At 34.8% G+C, this 25607-nt stretch overlaps 1 protein-coding gene across 2 annotated transcripts in view; it reads left to right on the top strand.

The window, feature by feature from the left end:
• Nucleotides 1-24872, top strand: part of Stoml2 (stomatin like 2) — a 213702-nt gene extending 188830 nt beyond the window's left edge. For both annotated transcript variants that reach the window (XM_090382179.1, XM_090382178.1), the window contains 2 exons: nucleotides 7996-8124; nucleotides 24545-24872. In XM_090382179.1, the coding sequence (XP_090238305.1) occupies nucleotides 7996-8124; nucleotides 24545-24718 (303 nt within the window). In that variant the 3' untranslated portion in view covers nucleotides 24719-24872. The remainder of the gene's footprint in view (nucleotides 1-7995; nucleotides 8125-24544) is intronic.
• The last annotated feature ends 735 nt before the right edge of the window (nucleotides 24873-25607 follow it).

Below are 25607 nucleotides of genomic sequence, written 5' to 3'. Positions count from 1 at the left end.
TTAAGGGCAGGTCTTGTCTGACCAATTTGATTGGATACTATGATGTAGTCACAAAAGAACTGGATGCAGGGAATAACTTTGATATTATATATTTGGATCTTAGAAAGGCTTTTGATACTGTTGCGCATGGAAGACTGCTGCACAAATTGGAGAAGTGTGGCATTCGAGGCAAATTGCTGCTATGGATAAAGGGATGGTTGAGTGGCAGAAGACAGAGAGTGGTAATCAATGGACACTGCTCAACGTGGACTAATGTTATTAGTGGAGTTCCTCAGGGTTCAGTGTTGGGTCCATTGTTGTTTTCTGTATTTATAAATGATATTGATGATGGTGTATCAGGCTTAATGTCCAAGTTTGCAGACGATACAAAGGTTGGCAGGGTTGTTAAGGACACTACTGATACTATGCTGCTGCAACAGGATCTGGAAAGGTTGAGCAGATGGGCTGAGAGGTGGCAAATGAAGTTTAACATTGACAAATGTAAAGTACTACATATGGGAAACAGTAACCCCAGATCAACGTATCAACTCTGTGGTACTACGCTGACAGTGGTAGAGAATGAAAAGGACCTGGGGGTAATTGTGCAGGCAGATATGAAGTTCTCTGAGCAGTGCAGACGAGCTGCAAGAGTAGCTCATGTTGTCTTGTCAATGATATACAGGAATTTTTCTAGCAGGGACAGGGATGTGATTATTCCTTTGTATAAGGCATTGGTCAGGCCACACCTTGAGTACTGTATACAGGTCTGGAGGCCTCATTTCAAGAAGGATGTAGAGCTGCTGGAACGAGTACAGAGAAGGGCAACAAGATTAGTGAATGGAACAAAGGGTTGCTCTTACGAAGAAAGGCTTAAGTTTTGCAAATTACAGAGCCTGGAGACTAGGCATCGCCGAGGTGATCTGATAGAGGTGTACAAGGCTTTGAATGGCTTGAGCATGCTCAGTGCCGATGGAATTCTTCCTCTTGCTCAGAATAATCATCTGAGAGGGCATAAATTCAAATTGAGGAAGGACGGATGTCGGATAGATGTGCGGAAATTCGCCTTTAGCCAGCGGGCAGTTGGTTTGTGGAATAGACTTCCATCGCTTGTTGTTGAAGTTGATAGCCTAAACAAATTTAAGGCTCAGCTGGACAGGTATTTCAAACGAATTGAGGGGTGAAATGGGAGTAGTGGTTGTTTTTTTTTTTTTTTTTCTTTTTTTTTTTGGCTGATGCTGAATAAGCTTGCTTTCTTGCATCATATGCCTCTGCTAATGCTAAATGCTAAATAGTGCAAAAAGCTACTGAAATGCAAGTACTGTATATGATGTTCATCCAGTTCCTTTGTTACTGTCATCGTAGTTAATCAGATTGGTCATACAAGACCCCCCCCCCCTTAACAGATCCATGTTGTGATTGCTGTATAGCTCCATTCTTGCCAAGATTTCGGTTATATTAAAAGAAGCTGCAGTTAAACTTTAAAATTTAGCCATAATAATGATTGCATCTGTAGATTCAGGAGAAGCCCCTACAGGTTGGAAATGTGAAAATATATCTACTATTAATAAGGACGGTTCAAGGAGTGAGCTGCACAACTGTAAGAAAGTCTTATACTACATGTACAACTGTTGTATAATTGAAACAATGTGGCATTAGGGACAACTTTACTGCTTTAGATAAATAGATGGTTAAGTGTTAGAAGACAAAAGAGTGGTTATTAATGGCCACTGCTCTTCATGGACTAATGTGATGAGTGGAATACTACAGGGGTTAGTATTGGGCACCTTACTATTTTTAATATTTATTAATGTTTTTGATGTAAGAATTTCAACTTTAATGTCTAAATTTGCTGATGATACAAAAGTGGGTGCTACTTCAAAAAGACTTACATAATCTAAGCATATGGACTGAAAAGTGGCAGCTGAGGTTTAACAGTACAAGGAAAAAGACCTAGGGTAATTGTACAATCTGACATGAAATTCTTTGGGCAGTGCAAATATACTTCCAAAACAGCCCATGGGTATTATTAAGGATATACAGAAACTTTGCCAGTAGGGACAAAGAGGTGATTATCCCATTGTATAAGGCAATGATTAGGCCACATTTGGAAATACTGCATTCAAGTCTGGAACCCTCATTTTAGGGGCAGAGATGAGCAACAGAGTTTTTAATGTGGGTGCAAAAAAGTGCTCTTACTAAGAAAGACTGGATTCTGCAAATTGAAATCTCTAGAAACTGTGTATCTGTGTGATTACCTATTGAAGTGAATAAGGCTTTAAGAAGGGTTAAGTAAAATAAATGATAACAGAATCTTTTGCTGAACTCCACTTAGCGGTACACCATTCAAAATGGTGGCGAGAAGCGGGGGAAAGCAGTGATTGACAGGTTGTGACTCCACCCACTCACTGCAACCCCCCCTCTTCGTTTCAGGCAGACTGGAGTGCTAAATGCAAAATTCATTGGGTATGGTTTCATTTACATGCTGGTGTCACATTTGTGTTGCTCGTTCGGTTGCTGCTTGCCACGTGGTTGCTCATTTAGTTCTGAGTTTCTGTGTCATGTATCCTGTTCCATCCTGCAGGTAAACTGTTTCGTTGTTTTTTGCTGCCGTGTGTTGCCGTCACATTTTCTTATTTTTTTTTTTTTGTTTCTTTATTTCTTTTTGTGTTTTTTTGACCTTTGTTCAATCCCAGTGGAGCAAGTGAGTGCAAGAATGTTGCATGGTTTGGAAAGGGACGGATGTAAGGCCGTGGTTGAATGGTGTATGAGTGTGAATTTGATTGCTTCTCAGTATAAGTGTTTTCAGTGTGGATGTATGATGAAATTGGCCAAGCGAAAGGATGTTACGGATGGATTTCAGTGGGTGTGTAGGGGGTTCGAGAGATATACAAGCCTACAGGTCAGGACTGATGAGGGGAGTTTAAGTTGTATTTCTGTATTATTTTCACATCTCATTAACCTGGTATTGTGTCAGTTATGTTCTTTAAAAAAAAAAAAAAATCTATTGGCATATTGTGCTTATACAAAGAGGAATTTTATTGTTTATTGCATGTGTTAATTAACTTTCATTTGTGTTTAATGATAAAAGGTTAGGTTTTTATGTGACTTTGGGAGAGATTCAAGCAAAAATCGGTCATTGGATGAAAAAAACAATTATAAGAGGAGCCATGTTTTTAATCGACTTTCATTTGTGTTTAGTGAGAAATGGTTAGGTTTTTACCCGATTTCGGGTGGAATTCCAGCAAAATATTATATTTCGTGTGTATAAAGCTTTGCTTCCTTGCACCATATTGCTAGTACAAGATTTCAAATCAAATAGAAGACAAAAAATATGATTTCTTAAACATTAAATTTTAATTAATGTGTTTGATTAATAACTGCAAATTTAATAATATGCAGATGGTCTCTTTTCCCTCATTTCCTTTTTGTAAAAAAAAAAAAAAAAACAAAAAAAAAAACTGTTTCTGTTCAATGAAGAACACCTATTACAGGTGTTCTCAGTCTTTGTTTTTGTTAACGACCACTTAAAAAAAATGGAAAATTATTATATCACTACAGTAATAAATCGTAAAACTTAAAAATGTGTATAAACAGGAAGCATTGTTTTTAAACAATTTAGTCAGTTTAAGATTATTTCTTTATATAACATGAAAACTGATACAGTTGCATCAATAGCCAGTCATTAGGAACACAGTTATTGTCCCTTATTATTGATCACTGGTGTACAGGCCAACATAAAAAAATTAAACAATACTATTTTCAATTAAGAGGGATGAGCTTGCTTCATTGAACACATTTGATACATCAGGAACAATGTTTGTTAATTTTAAACATAAGATAGGCTCATTGTGCTTTTTTTTTTTTTTTTTTCATTATTTATTTTTAATAGCAAGCAATCTAAGAAACCACGTACACATCAATACGATGTATTAAATGTCAACAAATATATTAAAGCCATGTGTGCAAGAAATGTTACGCAGTTTTTATTTTCTGATTGAATTTTCATATTTTCTGATTGAAACTCAATGTGAAATTTCCCATTACAAGAAAGTTCTGTCACTTCATGTCTTGAACTGAAAAGTTATCGGAGAATCTTAGTGCCTGAAAATGGATATGTTATCCAACATTTGCTATCATGATTTTCAAGAAAGTATGGACAGAAGTTAATTATCATTTTTGAGCAGTTTGTCTGTTCAAATGAAGTAAGAAGGGAAATGAAATAAGAGGTAAAAATGACAAGAACTGAGCAGTTCTTGTTATTTTTACCTCTTAATTCATTTTTAGTCCAGTTTCAATTAAAAAGCCATCTAGTGTTGGAAAACCATCACCCTTTAATTATAAATTCAAGTTTCTTTACAATTGAATTTACTTTATTTGTAACAATAAATGCAGTACATGTGAACCTTGTAAACATGAATTTAGTTCATTAAATTGCATAAATAATAAATAATATCAGCCAAGCAACCTAATCTTGTCATCCACAGTTCATCAAGGAAACAAAGGAGAAATAAATTATCAAAAAGTTAAGTTATAACTTTTTCACTTGTTAACCACCAAGTATCAATGTGTAAGAGAAGCAAGTCTTGTTCACTTCCCATTACATTACACAAGGTAGTAAACTATATGCATGGGCTTTAATGAAATTTACAGCTTCTACCACTTGTTCTAAGACAGTTTTTAGTTGTGGGGCATTGCTTTTGCAGCTAAAGCTTCACAGTGTAACCATTGTATGAACACAACCTCAGCAGCAACTTCTTGGATTTTAGTTATAACTCCACCATAACTTCCACTGATAGCCCAGTCACCATTGGAACATAACTCTGATGCAGATTTGTCAGTTAATTATATTATTAGTTATGAATTCTGTTTTATTGAATATTTTAATGCTTGTGGTGCAGGTTGGAAGAGTCTTGCAGGATAAAAAGTCTTATATTACCAATTTGCTGGAATTCACATCTAACATATATTATCAGTTAGGAATAATTTGTTACAGCTTGACTAGCTGGATTTAGAAGAATTTGCTTTTTTTAATGTTTTGAATTTTTACTCAGTGTCATTTTTGCACGTACATGAGCAAATGATGTCATTGCATAAGGGAATAACATCCAAATTTAATTCAGCTGTATGGCTAAAAATATAGTTTACGATATCTTTGGTGGAAGGTAGAATTAATATTTAACAATTTTGAGAGATTTTACAGTTTGGCTAATTCTTAAAGTAGCTAAATACAAGGAGATTCCAATGTTCTTTTATTGGTTGCAGTAAAAGAACAAAACTGACTTTCTGTTATTTTTCATTTCATTTTTGCTTTTGCTCACAAAATTTCAGACTTATGTTTGAAAGCTTCATGTGAAAGGGTGATGCTTAAGAAGAGCAGGTTTCATTGATTGGTTTGATAGCTGTTTCATGGAAAATAACACATTGAAATTTAGGCTAACCTTCTTCACCACACTAAACAGCAAATAATTTTCTTCATTCCTTCTCATTGCTGTAACTTTTTTTTTCTGTTTTTGGGATTCATTAGCCAAGAGATCATCAACATCACAAGAATTTCCACTGTAAGTTGATTTGATGTAAACAAGTATTTACTCTTTTCGTGAGCTTTCAAATATGATTTTAGTCACTTATCCATTTTAAGGAATATTTATATAAAATAAATGGGCTTATATCAGAGTGTCTCCAAATGACCAGCAGTGCACTTTTTATTATTAAAAATACATTCACAATATCCACCAAAGCAAGTTAAATATAGAAGTGAAGCCAAGCAAATACAGAAAGCTGAATGGAGTTTATGAATAGGTGTAAAGAGCTCAAGCCCATATTGGGCATCAAAAGCGGATCCAAAACCATTCAATGAGTAGGAAAAATCTCACCACATTTAAAATATATAAATTGTTTGTCTATATTCTGGGATAACTACATAAAGTTAGAGAAGTTCACAAGGTATAAAGAATGCAAAAAAAAAAAAAAAAAAATGCCGTATTTAGCAGGCACATGATCTTGAACCATGGTCATTCACATTCAAGCACGTATATTTCTGTAACTTCATGCTTGACCACTTAGCTGGAAATGTATCATACATATCTTACCACATCAGTTGTGGGGGTGCAGAATCCTTGACACAGCCAATTTGGTACTAGTGTCATTGGCAATAAAGTGGCCATAAAATTTCCAGAGTCGAGTGATTACATTATTATACTCTCTACTTATTTATGTCTATATTCCGGGAAAAAAACTGTCACGGCAACAGCAACAGAAGAGCAAGTGTTTACATTCATGAATTCTACGAAAATCTCCTGTAGTAAGTTTATTTATGTCTCAAGTAGTGAAGGCTGTTCCAGTAATTCTTTGACTAAGAGCACATACAGTATTACACCTTACTATTCTTGACATATGAATATATGTCAAGAATAGTATATCAGGCTTGATGAAGGTATATCAGGCTTAATGTCGAAGTTTGCAGATGATACAAAGGTTGGCAGGGTTGTTAATGACAGTAATGGCAGTGTGCTACTGCAACAGGATCTAGATAATTTCGGCAGATGGGCTAAGAAGTGGCAACTGAAGTTTAACCTTGACAAATGCAAAGTACTGCATATGGGTAGAAGTAACCCCAGAGAAACGTACCAACTGTGTGGTACTACACTTAAGGTGGTAGAAAATGAAAAAGACCTGGGAGTAATTGTGCAGGCAGATATGAAGTTTTCTGAGCAATGCAGACAGGCTGCCAGGGCAGGTCATGGGGTTTTGTCAATGATATATAGGAATTTTGCTAGCAGGGAAAAGGAGGTGATTGTCCCTCTGTATAAGGCAATGGTCAGGCCACGCCTTGAGTACTGCGTACAGATCTGGAGGTCTCATTTTAGGAAGGATGTAGATTTACTTGAGCGTATACAGAGAAGGGCAACAAGATTGGTGAGGGGAATAAAGGGATCCTCTTACCAAGAGAGGCTTAAGTTCTGCAAATTGCAGTGGCTGGAGACTAGGCATCTGCGCGGTGATCTGATTGAGGTGTATAAGGCCTTGAATGGGTTGAGCATGCTGAATTCTGATGGGACACTTGTTCAGATTACGAACCTAGGGGGGAATAAATTCAAATTAAGAAAGGACAGATGTAGAATAGATGTGCGGAAATTTGCCTTTAGCCAGTGGGTGGTTAATTGCTGGAACAAACTTCCATCTGTCGTTGTGGAAGTTGATAAGTTGAATAAATTTAAGGAGGAACTGGATAGGCATTTGGAGAGAATGGTGTGATTTTTTTTTTTTTTTTAGCTGATGCTGCATAAGCTCATACACTTGCTTTCTTGCATCACATGCCACTACTACTATTCAAGCAGTCAAGCATGAATTTTTTTTTTTATCAAAACAACACTGTTGAATTGACTTGCATATATTAACCATTACAGTTTGTTTCAGAATGATTTTACATTCTTTAAAACTATTCTGAAATAAATTGATAATATTTATATTAATGTTTTTATGTATATATAATGAACTTTCAGTTTTTTTTTATGGGTTTGTATACCTTCTGGCACAGTTAGGAGTACCACTAGTAGATGCACCACAGGTTGAGAACCCATGTCCATGGCTATTACTAACTCAGAGTAGATTCAGAAATGTCATTTTATATATAATCAGTTATCTTGGTTTATAAAATGCTCTGGATGTAGCATTTCTCAACAGAGTCAGTAAGCAGATTGTTTGCTTTTAAAATGTGGTTAAACTAGATACTATACGAAATTATTTTAACCTAATTTTAATTAGAAACTGAACTATTCCTCTGTGCAGTTGGATATAGAGCCTGCTCATGAATGAGGAGGCTCTAGCTTGTAACAATGTTACCGTTAAGAACTTTTATCAAGACAATATCTGCTTGTCCTAGAGCTTTTTGACGTAGTTCATATTTTGTAATAACTAATAATGGATGATGTATCCGTGTGTATTGCTATTTATAACTTACTTAGTAAATTGATAAGAACTGCCAGTAATATAGGTTAATGTTTTTTTACCCCCTAGCGTGGCAGTAATGCTGCATCTTTAGTTATAGCTGAACAGTACATAAAGGAATTTGGTAACCTAGCAAAAACTGGAAACACTATAATTCTGCCTTCAACTGTAAATAGTGTATCAGGAATGGTTGCACAGGTTAGTTAACTTGTTTTTATTTCTCCATGATATATTTCTCATAATCTAAAATGATCCAATAACATTTTTGTTGATATATAAATATGAAGTAATTAATTACTCCAACAAGCAGCATTGCAAATGCTTCAAGAAGTAGCAGCTTTAAAAAGGTATTTACAAAAAATAGTCCTTCTTGGACTATTTTTTGTAAATACCAATCATGCCAACCCATAATAGTTCTGTAGTGAATTTCCAATTTGTAGTCTATTATGCCTTGTGTGTTTATTTTTCTTAGTATTACTACTATGTACACCATTTGGCATCTCTCATATTGTGGAGTTATACTTCATAATTGGGTTAGTGTGATTGCAACACCAGGGTACTTACCCACCCACTAATGATAGGCCAATAAGCCTTGAATTGGTGCCATCTGGGTGGGGGGGGGTATCCCTGAGAATAAGTAACAATAGTCTCCTCCATTAGTGAAGCATTACTTATTCAAGGTACAGTAACTCATTGTGAAGGTAGTCACAATATGAGATACAATTAAATCACTGTCTCTCATACTACTGTTGTAGTTCACTACTTAGTGAATTTCCAATTCATAGTCTATTATGCCTTGTGTGTTTATTTTTCTTAGTATTAGGAATTTAAAAAATTCAAAGGTCAGCTGGATAGGTATCTATGTGAGGAAGGAATCATATAAATAGTTTATTTTATTTTATTTTATTTGTTTATTTATTTATTATTTTTTTTTTTTCCACTGGTGTAGCAAAAGCCTTCCTTGCACCATATGACATACTAACACTGTAGTAGGCATCACAGAAATCAAGAGGAGTAGAGCTATGCTAAACAATAATTATAAACTTTTTTATTATGGAAATCAGACAGTGCAATAACTTTTAAAATATTTGAAAGAAAGTTTAAATGGCTGATATACATTATTAACTGATAAGTGTAGGCAAAATATAAAAGAGAATTTGGTTGATGAAATTTGTCAGTGCTATATCCCAGTTGAAGATTCAAAAGATGGCACCTCCATAGCCAGGTGGGCAGGAGCAGCAGTGTGTAGCACACGCTTCTTGATTAGACCAGGGTTCGAGCCCATGACCACCAAATATGGAGGATGTGGAAGGGTCAGGGAATGACCACCGCATATCCCCAGAGCAATATGGCCTTAGTTGCTAATGCTCCTAAAAACCAAATAACAACATCAAAAGAAGATTATTTTGCTTAATATTTTAAAAGAAAGGTAATAACTAAAAATAAAGAAAAAAATAGTATTAGTTGGATATTTAAATAGCAGGATACGAAATGACAATTATATCTACAGAGATATTTTGGTAAAATTTGGAGAAAAAGATGAACCTAGCAAGAATGGTAAAAAAATAAGAATTTTGTGCAAGCCATATACACTCAAAGAAACGAAACAGAACTTTTTGGGACCAAGCTATAAAAGCTAGGTAAATATAATTTTTATCTCCCTAAAATAATATCAGTGTTTATAATATTTTTATTGTAAAACAGTGCACAATAGATATGTAGCTACAGAAATCTTTTTAATTTAATTTAATAACAAAAATAAAAAATTTACTCTTGTCTCATTGCCTTATTTTGGAAACCTACTGCATAAAATGACATTGGTTAGCATCATTTTCCCAATTAATCAAAAATGCAGTATTTCAGCATAATGGTAGCCACTGTGTTAATTGAGGAGAGAGAGAGTATAATAGAGACAGGCGCATTATAGCCAAAGTAGCTTATGCGCCATGAAACCCCCACAACAACAACAACATAATAGAGACACAAAAAGTGTAACTGACTACATAATTATAGAAAAGCATCTTAAAAAATGGTAATTAGCAAAAATAAGTCATAAAAAGGTTTTAAAACAGACAAAAATTAAAACTTTTATTTGTAAATAATCATTAAATATAGAAACCTGTTTACTTAAATGACATTCCTTTACAGACAAATTACAAATGCCATTATGGACTCAAGGAGCTAGAGAAAAGAAAAAATATAAGAAAATTTTGGCAAATAAAACTATTATATAAAGACTTAAAAATTTCTCTTGTTGGAATATAAAGAGAAGTGTATGGAAGACCCTAAAGAAAAATCTAAGGAAGTTTTTGGAAAGACATGTTCAGGAAGAAGAAAAATTTTGGTATTTAGTTAAAAATCGTAACAAACATAATCAAAAATAAGGGAGAAGTTAAAATAGAGGAGAAGGATATTTTAGAAGTATGAAGTAAATACTTTCTTGAATTGCTAAACAAGTGACCTGAAGAAATCACTGAAGAAGAGAAAAAAAAAATCAAACTATGAATACTGTAGATACTATATGAAATTAATTACTACATGAAATTAAACCTAAAATATGAAGGAAAAAGTGTCATAGTGCTTACATAATGTTATCCAAATCTCTTTTACCAAAGGACAACTTACAGAAAATTGGAGAAAGTCGTTAAATGGACCGCTATATAAAAAGGGAGATGAAGATGTATGTGGCAGTTGCAGAGGAATTTATTTCCTTAACATACAAGGTAAAATCTATGCAGGTATCTTAAGAGAAGAGTTATAAATATTGTTGAATGTGACCTTGGTGAAGAATAGTCAAGTTTCAGGTCAATCAGGAGGATGACAGGATCATATACAGTCCATTCCGGTTATTTGGGACACATCGGGACTAGTGCATTTTGGCCTGATTAAGCGGCTGCCCCAATTATCCGAAGTTTAACGTAAATAGTTAAAAATACAATGTACCCCCCCTTTACAATTGATTCACTGTACAATCAAATCACGTTACAAACGAACTCACCATAGTAAAGTACTATTCACTATACGATGTGTAGTAAGTGCCGGTCATTGTGATCACGTTTGTGAATTGAATTTTAATTCTATTAAACAGCGATTCTAATTAGCAAAAATAGGAGGAATATTATCCACAGGCTATAAAAACAAAGATATATTAAGCACAAATTTACCCTTTATTACCTTACCAATTAAAAAATTAAATGATACGTGAAAATCAGAAGAATATACGTGATAATCGGAATAAGTAATATTTACTGTAATATGTACATACTAACTAGTTGACATTTCTGTTCACTGACATTTGTGGGTGGGGGTTAAAATTTAAAAAAGTAAAAAGATAAGCAATCAATAACAAAGAACACGGCACACACAAATTGCAAGTAACACACGATATGCGCAAGTGAGAACGGAGTAACGAGTTACAAAGCTTTAAAAATAGGAATGGAAAGAAGATCTGAAAATTAATTTTTTTATATGATTGAAGATTTCATGGAAATGTAAACACATTTCACCATAATAACCCACCGAATTCCAGCTGTCGGTATTATCGCAAATTCAGTAAGATCGAGTTTACTGTCCATTTATGATAGATTTCACTAACAGAAAAGCCCAATAAACAGGTGACTGCTAATTCTTTTTATTGTTTTATGGTTGTGACCTCCAGAATTTCAACCGTGGTATTGTAGGGTAATCTCCAGTGCTGCGGTCTCCTGCCCCAATTAAACGGTATTTTGTCCGAATTAAGCGAAGTAAACACTGGCTATTTTCTCCATTGGTTTCTGTTTTTTAAGATTTTCCCCAAATAAATGGCTGCCCTGATTAACCGGTGGCCCAAATAACCGGAATCCACTCTATTTGAATTGAGACAGATTATTGAAAAATCATGGGAATATAACAAAAACTTGGATTTGGGAGTTATTTATCTTATAAAAACACATGACAGATCAATTAGAAACTTGTCGAATTTTAGAAAAATATGACATATGGACTATCTTATAAAAAGTTTATATAAAAATGTCAAATCTGCAGTGAAAATGGAAGGAAGCATTGGGGAAATTTTGAAGGTTAAAATTGGAGTGAGGCAGGGTTCACTTTATCATTGGTTATTTTATTTTATTATTTTTTTTATGATTTTCATGGATTGTTTTAATAAAGAATGTCTGTCTCTGACCTAATTTAGTGTGGGAGAATATAAAAATTGTATAATTATTGTATGCTGATGATGCAATATATTCTTAGAATTAGCATTAGTAGAGGCATTTGATGCAATAAAGCAAGCTTATGCAGCATCAGCCAAAAAAAAAAATAAATAAATAAATAAATAAAAAATAACCACTTCCACTTCACCCCTCTGTTCGTTCGAAATACCTTAAACTTATTTAGGCTATCAACTTCCACGACAAGGGATGGAAGTCTATTCCACCAACCAATCACCCGCTGGCTAAAGGCAAATTTCCTCACGTCTATCCTACATCTGTCTTTTCTCAATTTAAATTTATGCCCACTCAGGTGATCATTCTGAGCAAGAGGAAGAATCCCATCAGCATTGATCATGCTCAAACCATTCAAGGCTTTATACACCTCTATCAGATCACCTCACCGGTGCCTAGTCTCCAGACACTGTAATTTGCGAAACTTAAGCCTTTCTTCATAAGAGCACAACTTTGTTCCATTCACTAATCTTGTTGCCCTTCTCTGTACTCGTTCCAGCATCTCTACATCCTTCTTGAAATGAGGCCTCCAGTCCTGTACTTTACTCTCAGTTATTCCATTGCCTTATACAATGGAATAATCACCTCCTTATCCCTGCTAGAAAAATTCCTATATTTCATCGACAATACACCATGAGCTACTCTTGCAGCCCGTCTGCACTGCTCAGAAAACTTCATATCTGCCTGCCTGCACAACCACCCCCAGGTCCCTTTCATTCTCTACCACTGTCAGTGTAGTACCACAGAGTTGATATGTTGCTCTGGCGTTGCTGTTTCCCATATGTAGTACTTTACATTTGTCAAAGTTAAACTTCATTTGCCACCTCGAAGCCCATCTGCTCAACCTTTCCAGATCCTGTTGCAGTAGCATAGTGTCAGTAGTGTCCTTGACAACCCTGCCAACCTTCATATCGTCTGCAAACTTGGACATTAAGCTTGATATACCATCATCAATATCATTTATAAATACAGAAAACAATAATGGACCCAGTACTGAACCCTGAGGGACTCCACTAATAACATTAGTCCACGATAAGCAGTGTCCATTGATTACCACTCTCTGTCTTCTCCCCCTCAACCACCCATTTATCCATAGCAGCAATTTGCCTCCAATGCCACACTGCTCCAATTTGTGCAGCAGTCTTCCGTGTGCAACAGTATCAAAAGCCTTTCTAAGATCCAAGTATATAATATCACAGTTATTCCCTGCATCCAGTTCTTTCGTGACTGCATTGTATCCAATCAGATTGGTCAGGCAAGACAAAACCCTTAACAAAACCATGCTGTGTCTCAGCTATGACTGAAGTCTTGTCTAGATGATCCTGCAGTGCTTCTTTAACCAGTGCCTCCATTAATTTTCCAGGAACAGAAGTTAAATTAACAGGTCTATAATTATTTGTGTTGCCCTTTGATCCTCCTTTGTGAATTGGAGTCACATTTGCACATCTCCAGTCCATGGGTACTTCCCCTGAGTCCAAGGAAGCTCTCATAATTATGGCTAAGGGTTTGCTTACTTCCTTTGCTGCCTCCTTTAATATAACTGGATAGATCCCATCCACCTCAGGTGCCTTTCTTGTATTTATCTTCAACAATTTCTCCTCCACTTTACTCTCAGTTATTACAAGATTCTCTAGCTTACTGCCAGAGTTGAATACACCTCTGGCATTCCCCTCGCTGAATAACTCCTCATGTGTGAATGTCAATGCAAAATATTCATTCAGTTTGTTAGCTACCTGAGCAGGATCATCAACACTTGACCCATCGATATCAAGTGGACCAATCTGATTCATCCCCTTCCTTCTACAGTTTACATAAGTAAAGAACTCTTTGCTGTTTTTCTTTGCATCCCTTGCTAAAGATTTCTCGTAATCTGCCTTCGCCTGCCTAACCTCCTTTGTAACTTGGTTACAGATCAACTTGTATCTATCATAGGCTTCTGTGTCACGTGTTAATTTGAATGTATCCCATGCATTTTTCTTCTCTGCCATATGTCTCATTAGTTTATCTGACATCCACTTAGGCCTAAACCTTGAACAATATTTCTTGGTTGGTATGTAAAGCCTAGTAGCTTCCAAGATTAGTTCCTTGAATGCTTCCCATTTTGAATTTGCTGTTGGTAACATCATCAGTTGGTCCCACTGTATAGAATTTAAATACTGTCCCAGTCCATCGTAGTTGCCTTTACGAAAGCAATAACCCTTCCCTTTACCCCCAATGGTAGTTACCTCTTTGAGTAAATCCCACTTCAGCACACTGTGATCACTGCCACCTAGTGGTTCATTTACCTGCAGATTCTTAATGCATGAAGAATCACTACTGATAATCAAATCAAAAGTATTACTCCCTCTAGTTGCCTCCCGAACATGCTGATGTAGAAAACAATCATCCAATAAATCCACAAAAGCCTTGCTAGTGTGTGAGTGACCAGCCCCCAAATTCCAGTCACTATCTGGGAAATTAAAATCCCCCATTATAAGACTCTCTGATTTACTGGCCCACTCTATTTCCCCGTACAGTTTCTTATTATACTCATCAGAGTCATTAGGCCTATAGCACAGTCCTACTCTCAATTTTGATCTTCAAATGCTTATGTCACACCAAACTGACTCAACACTGCACTGTCCAGCAATGTCGACTGGCTTGACTTCCTTGGATTTTATGTATTTCTTAACTAATAGTATAACCCCTCCTCTCTTCCTACCCTGTCTATCCTTTCTGTAGACATTGTACTCCCCAAATTCCCGTTCTGCATTCCTTATATCTGTGTGACACCACGTCTCTGAAATCCCCACAATATCTGCCTTTGATGTTTTGAGCAATACCTCAAATTCATCAGATTTATTTACTAAACTCCTAGCATTGGTGTACACACAAGTATACATGCACCTGTTCTTTTTCTTATCTACCCTAACACAACCTATGTGTTTATTTGTACCCCAGTGATTCCCAGCAGTCTCTGAACTATCCTGCATCTTATTTTCCAGGCTGCGGCTCATTCCAATAGAAGCAGTGCAAGAATCACTTTCATCTCTGCCAGTGGCTACTGTTAATCTATTAGTCCTTGTATTCCCCCCAATCTAGCAATTTTCCGACCTATCTAACACTGCCTCGATAGCATCAGCAAACATTCTTGCACCCTTTCTATTTAAGTGTATCCCATCCCTGTAAAAGCAGTCTCTCCTGTTAACAAGTACAGAGCAGGCTGAAGAAAATTCTACCTCTTGAGCCTTGCACAATCCTTCCAGGGCCGAATTGATCGACAGGGATCTCCTCATATACTCCCTCCTATCGTGTCTGGGCAGGATTGCAGACACTTTCAAATTCAACCCTAATGCACGGCTTTTTTTCAACAGTGACCTGTACTTGTTAAGTAATTCCACCGGTCTCCTACTCTTAATATCATTAGTAATTCTTGTTAATTAAATATTGGATTTGTCAAAATGCAATGTATTTTTAAATCACTACCATTCCTTGAACAATGATATAAGGTTTTATATGCATTTTAGTACTGATTATTTGAAAAATGCTTACAGTGATATTTGAATTCTGAATTGGCTCCCACAGCTTTTGAATAGCTTGTCTAATTGGAAAAGACTGTTAAAACCTATCAGCAAACATTGTTAATAACTAGAATGGCCAGATTTTCTGGGATAAACACCTTTTTTTTTTTTTTTTTGATTTGGTAGTTGTTGGCGCATCGGCTTCTGTGGCCATATTGCACCTTCGAAGGTTTTTGCAGTACTTTGATCCAAGCCCGAGGCGGGAATCAACCCGCGACCTTTGGGTTGCCGGGCAGGTACTTTACCCACTCGGCTAGCCCGGTCGGCTGATAAACACCTTGACAAAGTAAATTATGAATATGAAAAAATCAGGACAAATTACACTCCAAAGAAATAAAATAGGAATTTTTGGGACCAAGCTATAAAAGCCAGGGAAATATAATTTTTATCTCCCTATCAGTGTTTATAATATTAATTTTACTGTAAAACAGTGCACAATAGATATGTAAATATAGAAATTTTTTAATTTAATAACAAAAAAAAATTACTCTTGTCTCATTGCCTTATTCTTGGAAGCCTATTGCATAAAATGACATTGGTTGGCATCATTTTCAACCTCTTGATTGTCAGAAAAATGTTTTTCACTAAGTTGTTATTTAGGTTGGTGGCCAAACAAATGAAATCACTCCTAGTGAGCCGACCGGGCTAGCCACGTGGGTAAAGTGCCTGCCTGGCAACCCAAAAGGTCGCGGGTTCGAATCCCGCCTCGAGCTTGGATCAAAGTACTGCAAAAAAACCTTAGCAGGTGCACTATGGCCACAGAAGCTGATGCGCCAACAACTACCAAAAAAAAAAAAAAAAAAAACTCCTAGTGATTCCATTTGTTTGGTCAATCTCTAAACAACTACTGACACTTGAAGTGCTGTGACAGTAGCATTCCAAGAGTCGGTAGTCCAGGCTGCATGCATAAACCTTAAGTTTAAAAAACTTTTAAGCAGTTTTATTCATTATATCGACACACTTGAAAATGCAGATGAAACCATAGAAAACAGTCATCATTACTTTCCATGCTGACAGCTCAGTTTGGAAGACAGTGATGAATAGGGTGACCAACCATCCCGAATTTTGTGGGACATCACGATTTTTGGCTCTCTATAGAGGCATCCCGAAAGAACCTTAGGTAGGACAGCATTTGTCCCGATTTATCATATAACGTAAAATAAATAATATAAAATATAATAATAGATTGTATTAAAATTCATTGACTAAGCATAATAGCTTTACATATCAACTAAGAAATATTGTTCAAGGTTTAGGCCTAAATGGATGTCAGATGAACTAATGAGACATGTGGCAGAGAAGAAATATGCATGGGATACATATAAATTAATGGGTGACATGGAAGCCTATGATTGGTATAAGCTGGTGTGTAACCAAGTCACAAAGGAGGTTAGGAAGGCAAAGGCAGATTATGAGAAATCTTTGGTAAAGGATGCCAAGAAAAACAACAAAGAGTTCTTTACATATGTAAACCCTAGAAGGAAGGGGATGAATCAGATTGGTCCACTGGATATCGATTGTTCAACTGTTGATGATCCTGCTCAGGTGGCTAACAAACTAAATGAGTATTTTGCATCTACATTCACACATGAGAAGTTATTCAGGGAAGGGAATGCCAGAGGTGTATTCAACTCTGGCAGTAAGCTAGATAATCTTGTAATAACTGAGAGTAAAGTGGAGGGGAAATTGTTGAAGATAAACATAAGAAAGGCACCTGGGGTGGATGGGATCTATCCAGTTATATTAAAGGAGGCAGCAAAGAAAGTAAGTAAGCAAACCCTTAGCCATAATCATGAAAGCTTCCTTGGACTCGGGGGAGGTACCCATGTACTGGAGATGTGCAAATGTGACAACAATTCACAAAGGATGATCGAAGGGAGACACAGGTAATTATAGACCTGTTAGTTTAACTTCTGTTCCAGGGAAATTAATGGAGGCACTGGTTAAAGAAGCACTACAGGAACATCTAGACACAGCTGCAGTTATAGTTCAGACACAGCATGGGTTTGTTAAGGGGAAGTCTTGTCTGACCAGTTTGATTGGATACTATAATGAGGTCACAAAGGAATTGGGTACAAAAAATAATTTTGATATCGTATACTTGGATCTTAGAAAGGCTTTTGATACTGTTGCACATGGAAGACTGCTGCACAAATTGGAGCACTGCAGCATTGGAGGCAAATTGCTGCTATGGATAAAGGGATGGTTGAGTGGGAGAAGACAGAGAGTGGTAATCAATGGACACTGCTCTTCGTGGACCAATGTTATTAGTGGTGTCCCTAAGGGTTCAGTGTTGGGTCCATTGTTGTTTTCTGTATTTATAAATGATATTGATGATGGTGTATCATACTTAATGTCCAAGTTTGCAGATGATATGAAGGTTGTCAGGGTTGTCAATGACACTAATGACAGTACCCTGCTGCAACAGGATCTAGAAAAGTTGAGCAGATGGGCTGAGAGGTGTAAAATGAAATTTAACATTGACAAATGTAAAGTACTATATACGGGAAGTAACCCCAGAGTAACGTATCAACTCTCCACTGACAGTGGGAGAGGATGAAAAGGGCCTGGGGGTAAATGTGCAGGCAGATATGAAGTTTTCTGAGCAGTGCAGACAGATATGAAGTTTTCTGCAGTGCAGTCTGCAAGAGTAGCTCATGGTGTCTTGTCAATGATATACAGGAATTTTTCTAGCAGGGATAAGGAGGTTTTTTTTTTTTTTTTTTTAGTTGTTGGCACATTGGCTTCTGTGGCCATAATGCACCTCGCAAGGTTTTTCAGTACTTTGATCCAAGCCCGAGGCGGGATTCGAACCCGCGACCTTTGGGTTGCCAGGCAGGCACCTTTACCCACCTGGCTAGCCCGGTCGGCGCGGATAAGGAGGTGATTATCCCCTTGTATAAGGCAATGATCAGGCCACACCTTGAGACTGTATACAGTCTGGAGGCCTCATTTTAAGAAGGATGTAGTGCTGTTGCAATGAGTACAGAGAAGGGCAACAAGATTAGTGAATGGAACAAAAGGGTTGCTCTTATGAAGAAAGGCTAAATTTTTGCAAATTACAGTGTCTGGAGTCTAGGCACTGGCGAGGTGATCTGATAGAGGTGTATAAATCCTTGAATGGTTTGAGCATGCTCAATGCTGATGGGATTCTTCCTCTTGCTCAGAATAATCAGCTGAGAGGGCATAAATTCAAATTGAGGAAAGACAGATGTAGGATAGATGTGCGGAAATTTGCCTTTAGCCAGCGGGTAGTTGGTTGATGGAACAGACTTGCATCCCTAGTTGTGGAAGTTGATAGCCTAAATAAATTTAAGGCTGAGCTGGACAGGTATTTTGAACAAATGGAGGGGTGAAGTGGAAGTGTGTTTTTTTTTTTTTTTTTTTTGTCTGATGCTGCATAAGCTTGCTTTCTTGCATCATATGCCTCTGCTAATGTTAATTTGTCACTACTTTACTAATATCTTTGAATTACTTGAAGATTGTAGGCAATTTTATGTGAAAATTAGTTACATGAAAGAAAATGGTATTAGACTCAAAAGAGACAAGAAAAATTTAGTGTAGTCTTAATAATCAAAAATTGCAAGTTTGTAGTGCTTTATATCTAGAAACACTCTTTAACCTTTTTTTCACATTTGTATACAATATACATGAATTTTTCGTGTGTGGGTTCACCTGCAGTATGTCCACCCATGAAGAAATTCATATCTGTACTATTTAAAGTTGTTTCAATTGAAATATGTCCATGTATGTAGAGGTTATTTTTAAACTACTCAAGTATGTGTTGTTATCTGAAGTTTAAAGTAATAGTAGACATAATTAATTTTACCTGGCAGTACAAAAATAGTTTTGAAAATCAGAATAGTGGTGCACAACTTTTGACCTGATTTTACTCATATTTTGAGATGACATAAGCTTATACCAACCAAAAAATTAGAAACTTTCTGGAATTTATATCTAACTTAATGAAATCGAATCAAGTTATACATAAAGAGATGTGGTTCATCTTATTATTACATCAAAGAATAACAAGTTATGATGAAAATAATGAACATGAGGGTGAAAGTGTAGAACTTTCAAAAAAGAAAACAGAATCTGATTGAAAGTCAACCGACTAGTTATTTTTGATTTTGATAATAATTTCTCTCTAATTTTGGTCACTAGTGTCCCGCTGTAATAGTTTCACTCTTAAAGTCAAAATAAGAACCCCCAAAATTAATATTTAAAAGCATTTATATATGTAATTTTGCAATTTTTTCAAAACTGAAATTCCATGAAAGAATTTTAATTTATTACAACAACAACAGGAAATGTAGGATGCCAGTGAAACAAATTAATTAATTCCTTTATCTGCCACCAAAAACTAAAATAAAATTACAATATAGAATTACAGTGCTCCTACAGCTAATCAAGGGGAGGGGGACTTTCGGTAAAAATAAAACTGTTCAATCAATCATATATACAAGCTTGATAATGCATACAATTAAAGTTCTTTGCCTCTTATCTTAATTATCTCTCCTTTATAATTCTTTAAAATAAAAGTTCAAATCATTGTAAAAATGATTAAAATTCAGTGTAGCACAGTTCATAGAAAAGAAGTCAAACTTTCTTGCCTTACAGAGGCCAGAATGAAACACAAAACATTTAGTTCTGTGCTCCTGATAATTCTCCAAGAAACCACATTCCAAATGGGTTAGTAATCAACTCCAAAAGATTAAGCTGCTTATTGAATGTCATGATTTTCAATCTGGTTTCTATTGGCATAGTGTTCTTATTTGCCTGTTTATAACACAATTTAGTTGTATATAATACTTTTTAAGCCTATTTTTTTTTTAAGCGTAGAGCTCAAAGGAATTGATTAAAAATTAGAATCTTCAGAAATGTGTATTCAAGAAAAATAAATAGAACTAACAGATGAATGTATGTAGTGGCAACACAATATTAAGACTATTGCTGTATTAAAACTCTAGTTAACATTATGGCATACAGAAAGGGTGTGAGATGGGATATTAGCTAAACAGATATTTGGATAAAAAATTAATGGTGTTAGGCCCAGAAACATTTTCAGGGGAAATCTTTGTCCCTCTCTGCCAACACTTCTGATTTCTGATTTAGCTGGAAGTTTTCTGATAATCAGATGTCTCCCAGCTTTCAGTATGACTTTCTTATATCTTTTGGTCAAGTTTGTGGTACTTTTCTAATCCACAGGTTTTTTTTTTTTTTTTTTAATAATAATGTTAGATTGTTATCCCTTGTTATTAGAGGCACATCTGTTTAGTATGAGTTGTCATTTATTAACTCAAGAATAGAGAATTCTTCATTTTAATTATGTGGATAAACTATTATTTATTTTTCATTTAACGTGTTCTTTCCATGTACTAGTACTCTTTGATATTCAGTACTAGAGATTTTTGCAGTTGTGAAAGACGTTTAGGGTTATCTTATGATAGTTGAGATTCAATATAAATAGTATTTATATACTTCAAATACAAATAGTATTTAAGAACATAGACATGTATATCCCTCTGTGTTTTGAAGACATAAAAAGGCAGTATGTTTGCAATTTGTGATTATGTGACAGTAATGTATCACATAGCAGGAAAAGTGGTATCGCTCATGTTAAGTGCATAAGACATATTTGTATGCAGGATTTTTTTTGTATAATTTTTGTTTTTTAGACTTTGTGTATCATAAGTTATGATAGATATTTTTACATATTTGATTTTTTAATAAAGATTTTACTTTTACTTTCTTAATTTTATTACTTGTTATTTTATTTATTTTTATTATTATTATTATTATTATTTATTGTTTATTTTTTTTTTTGTAAATATCTTGAACAAGTGAAGTGGAATTTGACACTCCATTACTGTTACTTGTTATTGAGTGTTCTGCATTGTAATTGTGTTTGATGTTAAAAGAAAGTTAGTTTACTTTAAATATTTTGGTTTGCCATTTTTTAAGTGAATCTATTTGTGAAATAAGACTGGCTATATCTTTGAATTTTTGGGGAAACAATATCATGGTTACTTTGAATATTTTTATGAAAGAAGATAAACTCAGCATTAATTTCTTATAGTACTCTGAATTTTTTAGGTGTGTGGCTGCTACAGTGGCTAGTCAATTCACTTAAGTTGCCGTAGTGCTCTAAAAGTTGTGGAACGGAAATACTTTTGAGTAGATAGTGAAACGTGCTTTAAGTAGCTCTGCATTAAGCATCACCTGCTGCTAAGCAGTGAGTTTTTATTAGTATGTTGCTTATTCTCTCTTTGAATGCACTGCATTAAGTACCAACCTGTCTAACGTAAACAGCAGGTAGTCCTATTTAGGTTCGACAGATTAGAAAAGCAATTCTCACTGTATTAAGCATGAATTTTTTTTAACAGAAAATTTAATCCCATACATTTTTTTGAAAGTTTTTCATTTGACCAGCTATTTTCATGCTGGTTGACTTAATATGGTTGGTTATAGCTTTCTCTTTTTTTATCATCAACAAATAATGATATTCGAAGACAAAAATATAAATGATGATACTGTAAGCACTAAAATTTAGCATTAGCCAAACTCAGATCCAAAAAACATGGTTCTGCCAGAAACTTTGCTTGAAGATTATGAGAAGAATTTGCCTGAGAATAGAAAAAGAAAATTCAGATCAACAGGTGATGAAAAAATTAATGAATTATGTTACAAATGTTTTGTTGATTGTCTGTGAGAAACATAACTGTTTATGGTCCACTAAACCAAAAAATGCTTTAAAATTTGCTAAAGACTTAAATAAAAACGAATTTAAAGTTTCTGGTGGATGGCTTCAGTCATTTTTAAAATGGCATAACATTGCTTTTGTTTTTTGTTTTGACAATGTTGAAAGTGGCCAATGGCCAATTCAGTTTGGCAACTGTTGTAAGTGATAAACAAAATTGGAAGACATCTGCATATCTTCCATATCAGCATAAAAATATTTACAGTTTAGATGAAATTTAAAATGATAATTTTAAATCTGTGCCTAAGAAATTTTTTAAGGTAAAAAAAGAGAAATCAAGTGGTATAAAACAAAGTAAAGAAAAATAACTTTGTTTAACCAATTATCTTGGTGATAAAGAATTATTAATTATTAGAAAATATGGCAAATCCAGGTGTTTTAAAATTGCATCAGAAAAATTGCCAACTTTTTTTGAACATAAGAATAAGGCATGGATGACAACTATTTGAAAATTATATTAAACAGATTGATAAAAAATGAGAAGAGAAGGCAGGAACATCATAATCTTTGTGGATAATGCTTCATTACATCAAATTTTCAATATTCAAGCTTGATTCAACCTTTAGATCAAATGCATAATACAATAATGAAATTAAATTTTAGAAGGAAACAATTCTTATGTATATTTGAAGCCAAATGGATGGACATCAACAATAAAATTGTCAGAACAAAATTGTTAATCCATAAATTTATTGGACATAATATTGTGGATATGCTCCTTATGGTCATAAGTCCAAACTGAAACTATTCAGCAATGTTTTTAAAAAAGGTATGGATTTTCATTTTCACTTGAACTTTCTAATGCAAGTATACCAAGTGAAAAAATGCTAGATGACTGTGTTGAACTCTGACAGGAACTTCTTGGCTGCTCATTAGAGCAAGTTTTTACTTAGAAAAGAATCTATCAGCATGAAAAATAAACAGTGTAACCAATAATTAGGACAAATATGCTAGTGAAATCTTGCATCACTGTGGGAAAAGTTCATTTACCATTGGTTAGTAAACCTCACTGTGGTGAAAAAAGAGGCTTTACAATGTGTCACAAAAAGAATTTAGTGCCTTTAAAGGATATGGTAAAGTGCATTTAAAACTAGCAAATTTTGAATAATCATTGTTAAGTGATGTAAGAAAAAATCTTAAGCCAACTAAGAAGAAATCTTGTTTTTGCAAAATAACGTACATTTTTTTAAATAATAATTTTAGTAAATAGTTATTTTTATTTTGTACTGAGACTTGTTTGTTTTGTTAATTTAATAAAATGGTTGAGTTGAAGTTAACAAACTTTTCATAAGGTGGCGCTTAATGCAGATTTTATTATAATAATAATAATAATTGAACAGAAATGGATGGGGAGGAGAACCAAGGTAAGAACTTTAAAATACAGTTATTACATTTCATGATAATGGTCATGATTTATCTACTGCATATGATATGTATTAATTTAGGAGAAAAGGCTTTGAATGCTGTTTGGACATTGCTAGAAGTTCCAGAGTGTTCAAACTAAAGTGGGATCTCTTTCAAGTCTTCCAATTTTTGATTTCTGAAGGTAGTATACTCACTGAGTATAAAAAAAATGGGAATGATACACCTTTTGGAATTTTAAAGTGCAGCATTTAAACTGTTTCTTGCCTTTTTTTCCACTCCAAAATGTATTGAGTGTTTTGCCTTTTTTTCCACTCCAAAATGTGAGTGGGGGGGGGGGTGTTGAATGCAATGCAGTTGGCATGCCTACTCGTGCCACTTTTTTTTTTTTTGCTGTGTCTGCTAGACAGTTAAGTATTAAGCCGATGATTTGTTAAGAAGAGATGATCACTGGTTGCCTTGTATCAGTAATAATAATAATAATAATAATTGAAATCTGTTTATTATTATATATTTTTTAATTCTTACATTACAATGTGGAGTTAATTTCCACTAAAAATGGGAATTTCAAAAGACTGTAAGTGGTTGGAATTTATTTAGATACGTTGAAAGTGCCATTTTAATTTCAAATTTAAATCCCAATTGTGGCCTATATACCATTTGCTAAAAATTTTTCAGTCATATTTAAATTAAATATGTGGAAGTTTAATTATTTGTTTCTTTACTTTTAGGCCATGAGTATCTATCAAACTCTAGCTTCAAAGAATCAGATAAACATTTCTGATACCCACAGGTATCCTGTTAGAGATGGTGTCATTCCCAAAGAAGAAGAAGAAGAACCAGATGAATATATGGCAGCACCTAGTGACCCATTAGATTCAGATACAAAGAAACTTTCCTCATAATTACATCACTCACCTGATGTTGCCATCAGAATATGTGGAAGTGTTAAGAGACAGTAAACTGGAATAACAAAACGAGGAAAAGCCTCTCAGTGGAATTGAAAGCAATTGTTGGATTAAATTATGTTTCTGTAAATAAATTCTGAAAGAAATGAAATCATCTCTGAAATATTTTTAATAAAATTGTGACAAACTTTATATTAAACTGGTTGTTATCATCTGAAATTCGCCTCAGAACTGAAATTTTAAGAGTCTAAAAGATTCTTTGGCACATTTTCAGAATTTATTTAGATATGTTGGAACTACTATAAGGGAAATTCTATGGTTAAAAGTAGAGAAAATTCTGTATAGAATTTGGTCTGCATAGTTCACTAGCTAAAAATGCTGTTTGCTGTTTATTTAAGTTTGAGAACAACTGGTTGCTTCTCAGTCAGCAGGAACATGCTACCTGCCTAACCATTTACATGCCTAAAATTGTGGATAAAACCAGACAAGCATTATTCTCTTGCAAAGGATGAATATGAGCTGTGCTAGCTCGTACCGAATTGCCAGTTTTGTACTAATAGTACTCTTTCACAATGACAACTTTCTGCTCAGCACTGTTTCCATTATGCTTGCGGTAAAAATGGAACAGCTTCAAAGTTGAAAACATAAATTACAAATGCATACCCAAAGTATTAAATTTAAATTCCAAGGCTTAAGGGTGTTCAGTTTTGCTAGTTTGACTCTCATAACTCAGACTTTAATTTTTTTTTGATAGTTCCACCCACTGAATCCAGGGTTTCAAAAGCAAACCTGACTATGATTATAGATCAATGAGTCCAAGTATAAGTGAATGTTGATACTTAACATTTTCTGCCTTTGTTGAAATTAAGAATTCAGATCTGACTTG

The sequence above is a fragment of the Mastigoproctus giganteus genome, chromosome 9 (genome assembly GCF_048544385.1).
Source record: "Mastigoproctus giganteus isolate SK-2022 chromosome 9, ASM4854438v1, whole genome shotgun sequence".
Classification (NCBI taxonomy): domain Eukaryota; kingdom Metazoa; phylum Arthropoda; class Arachnida; order Uropygi; family Thelyphonidae; genus Mastigoproctus; species Mastigoproctus giganteus.
This window is presented reverse-complemented; position numbering and strand designations above follow the sequence as displayed.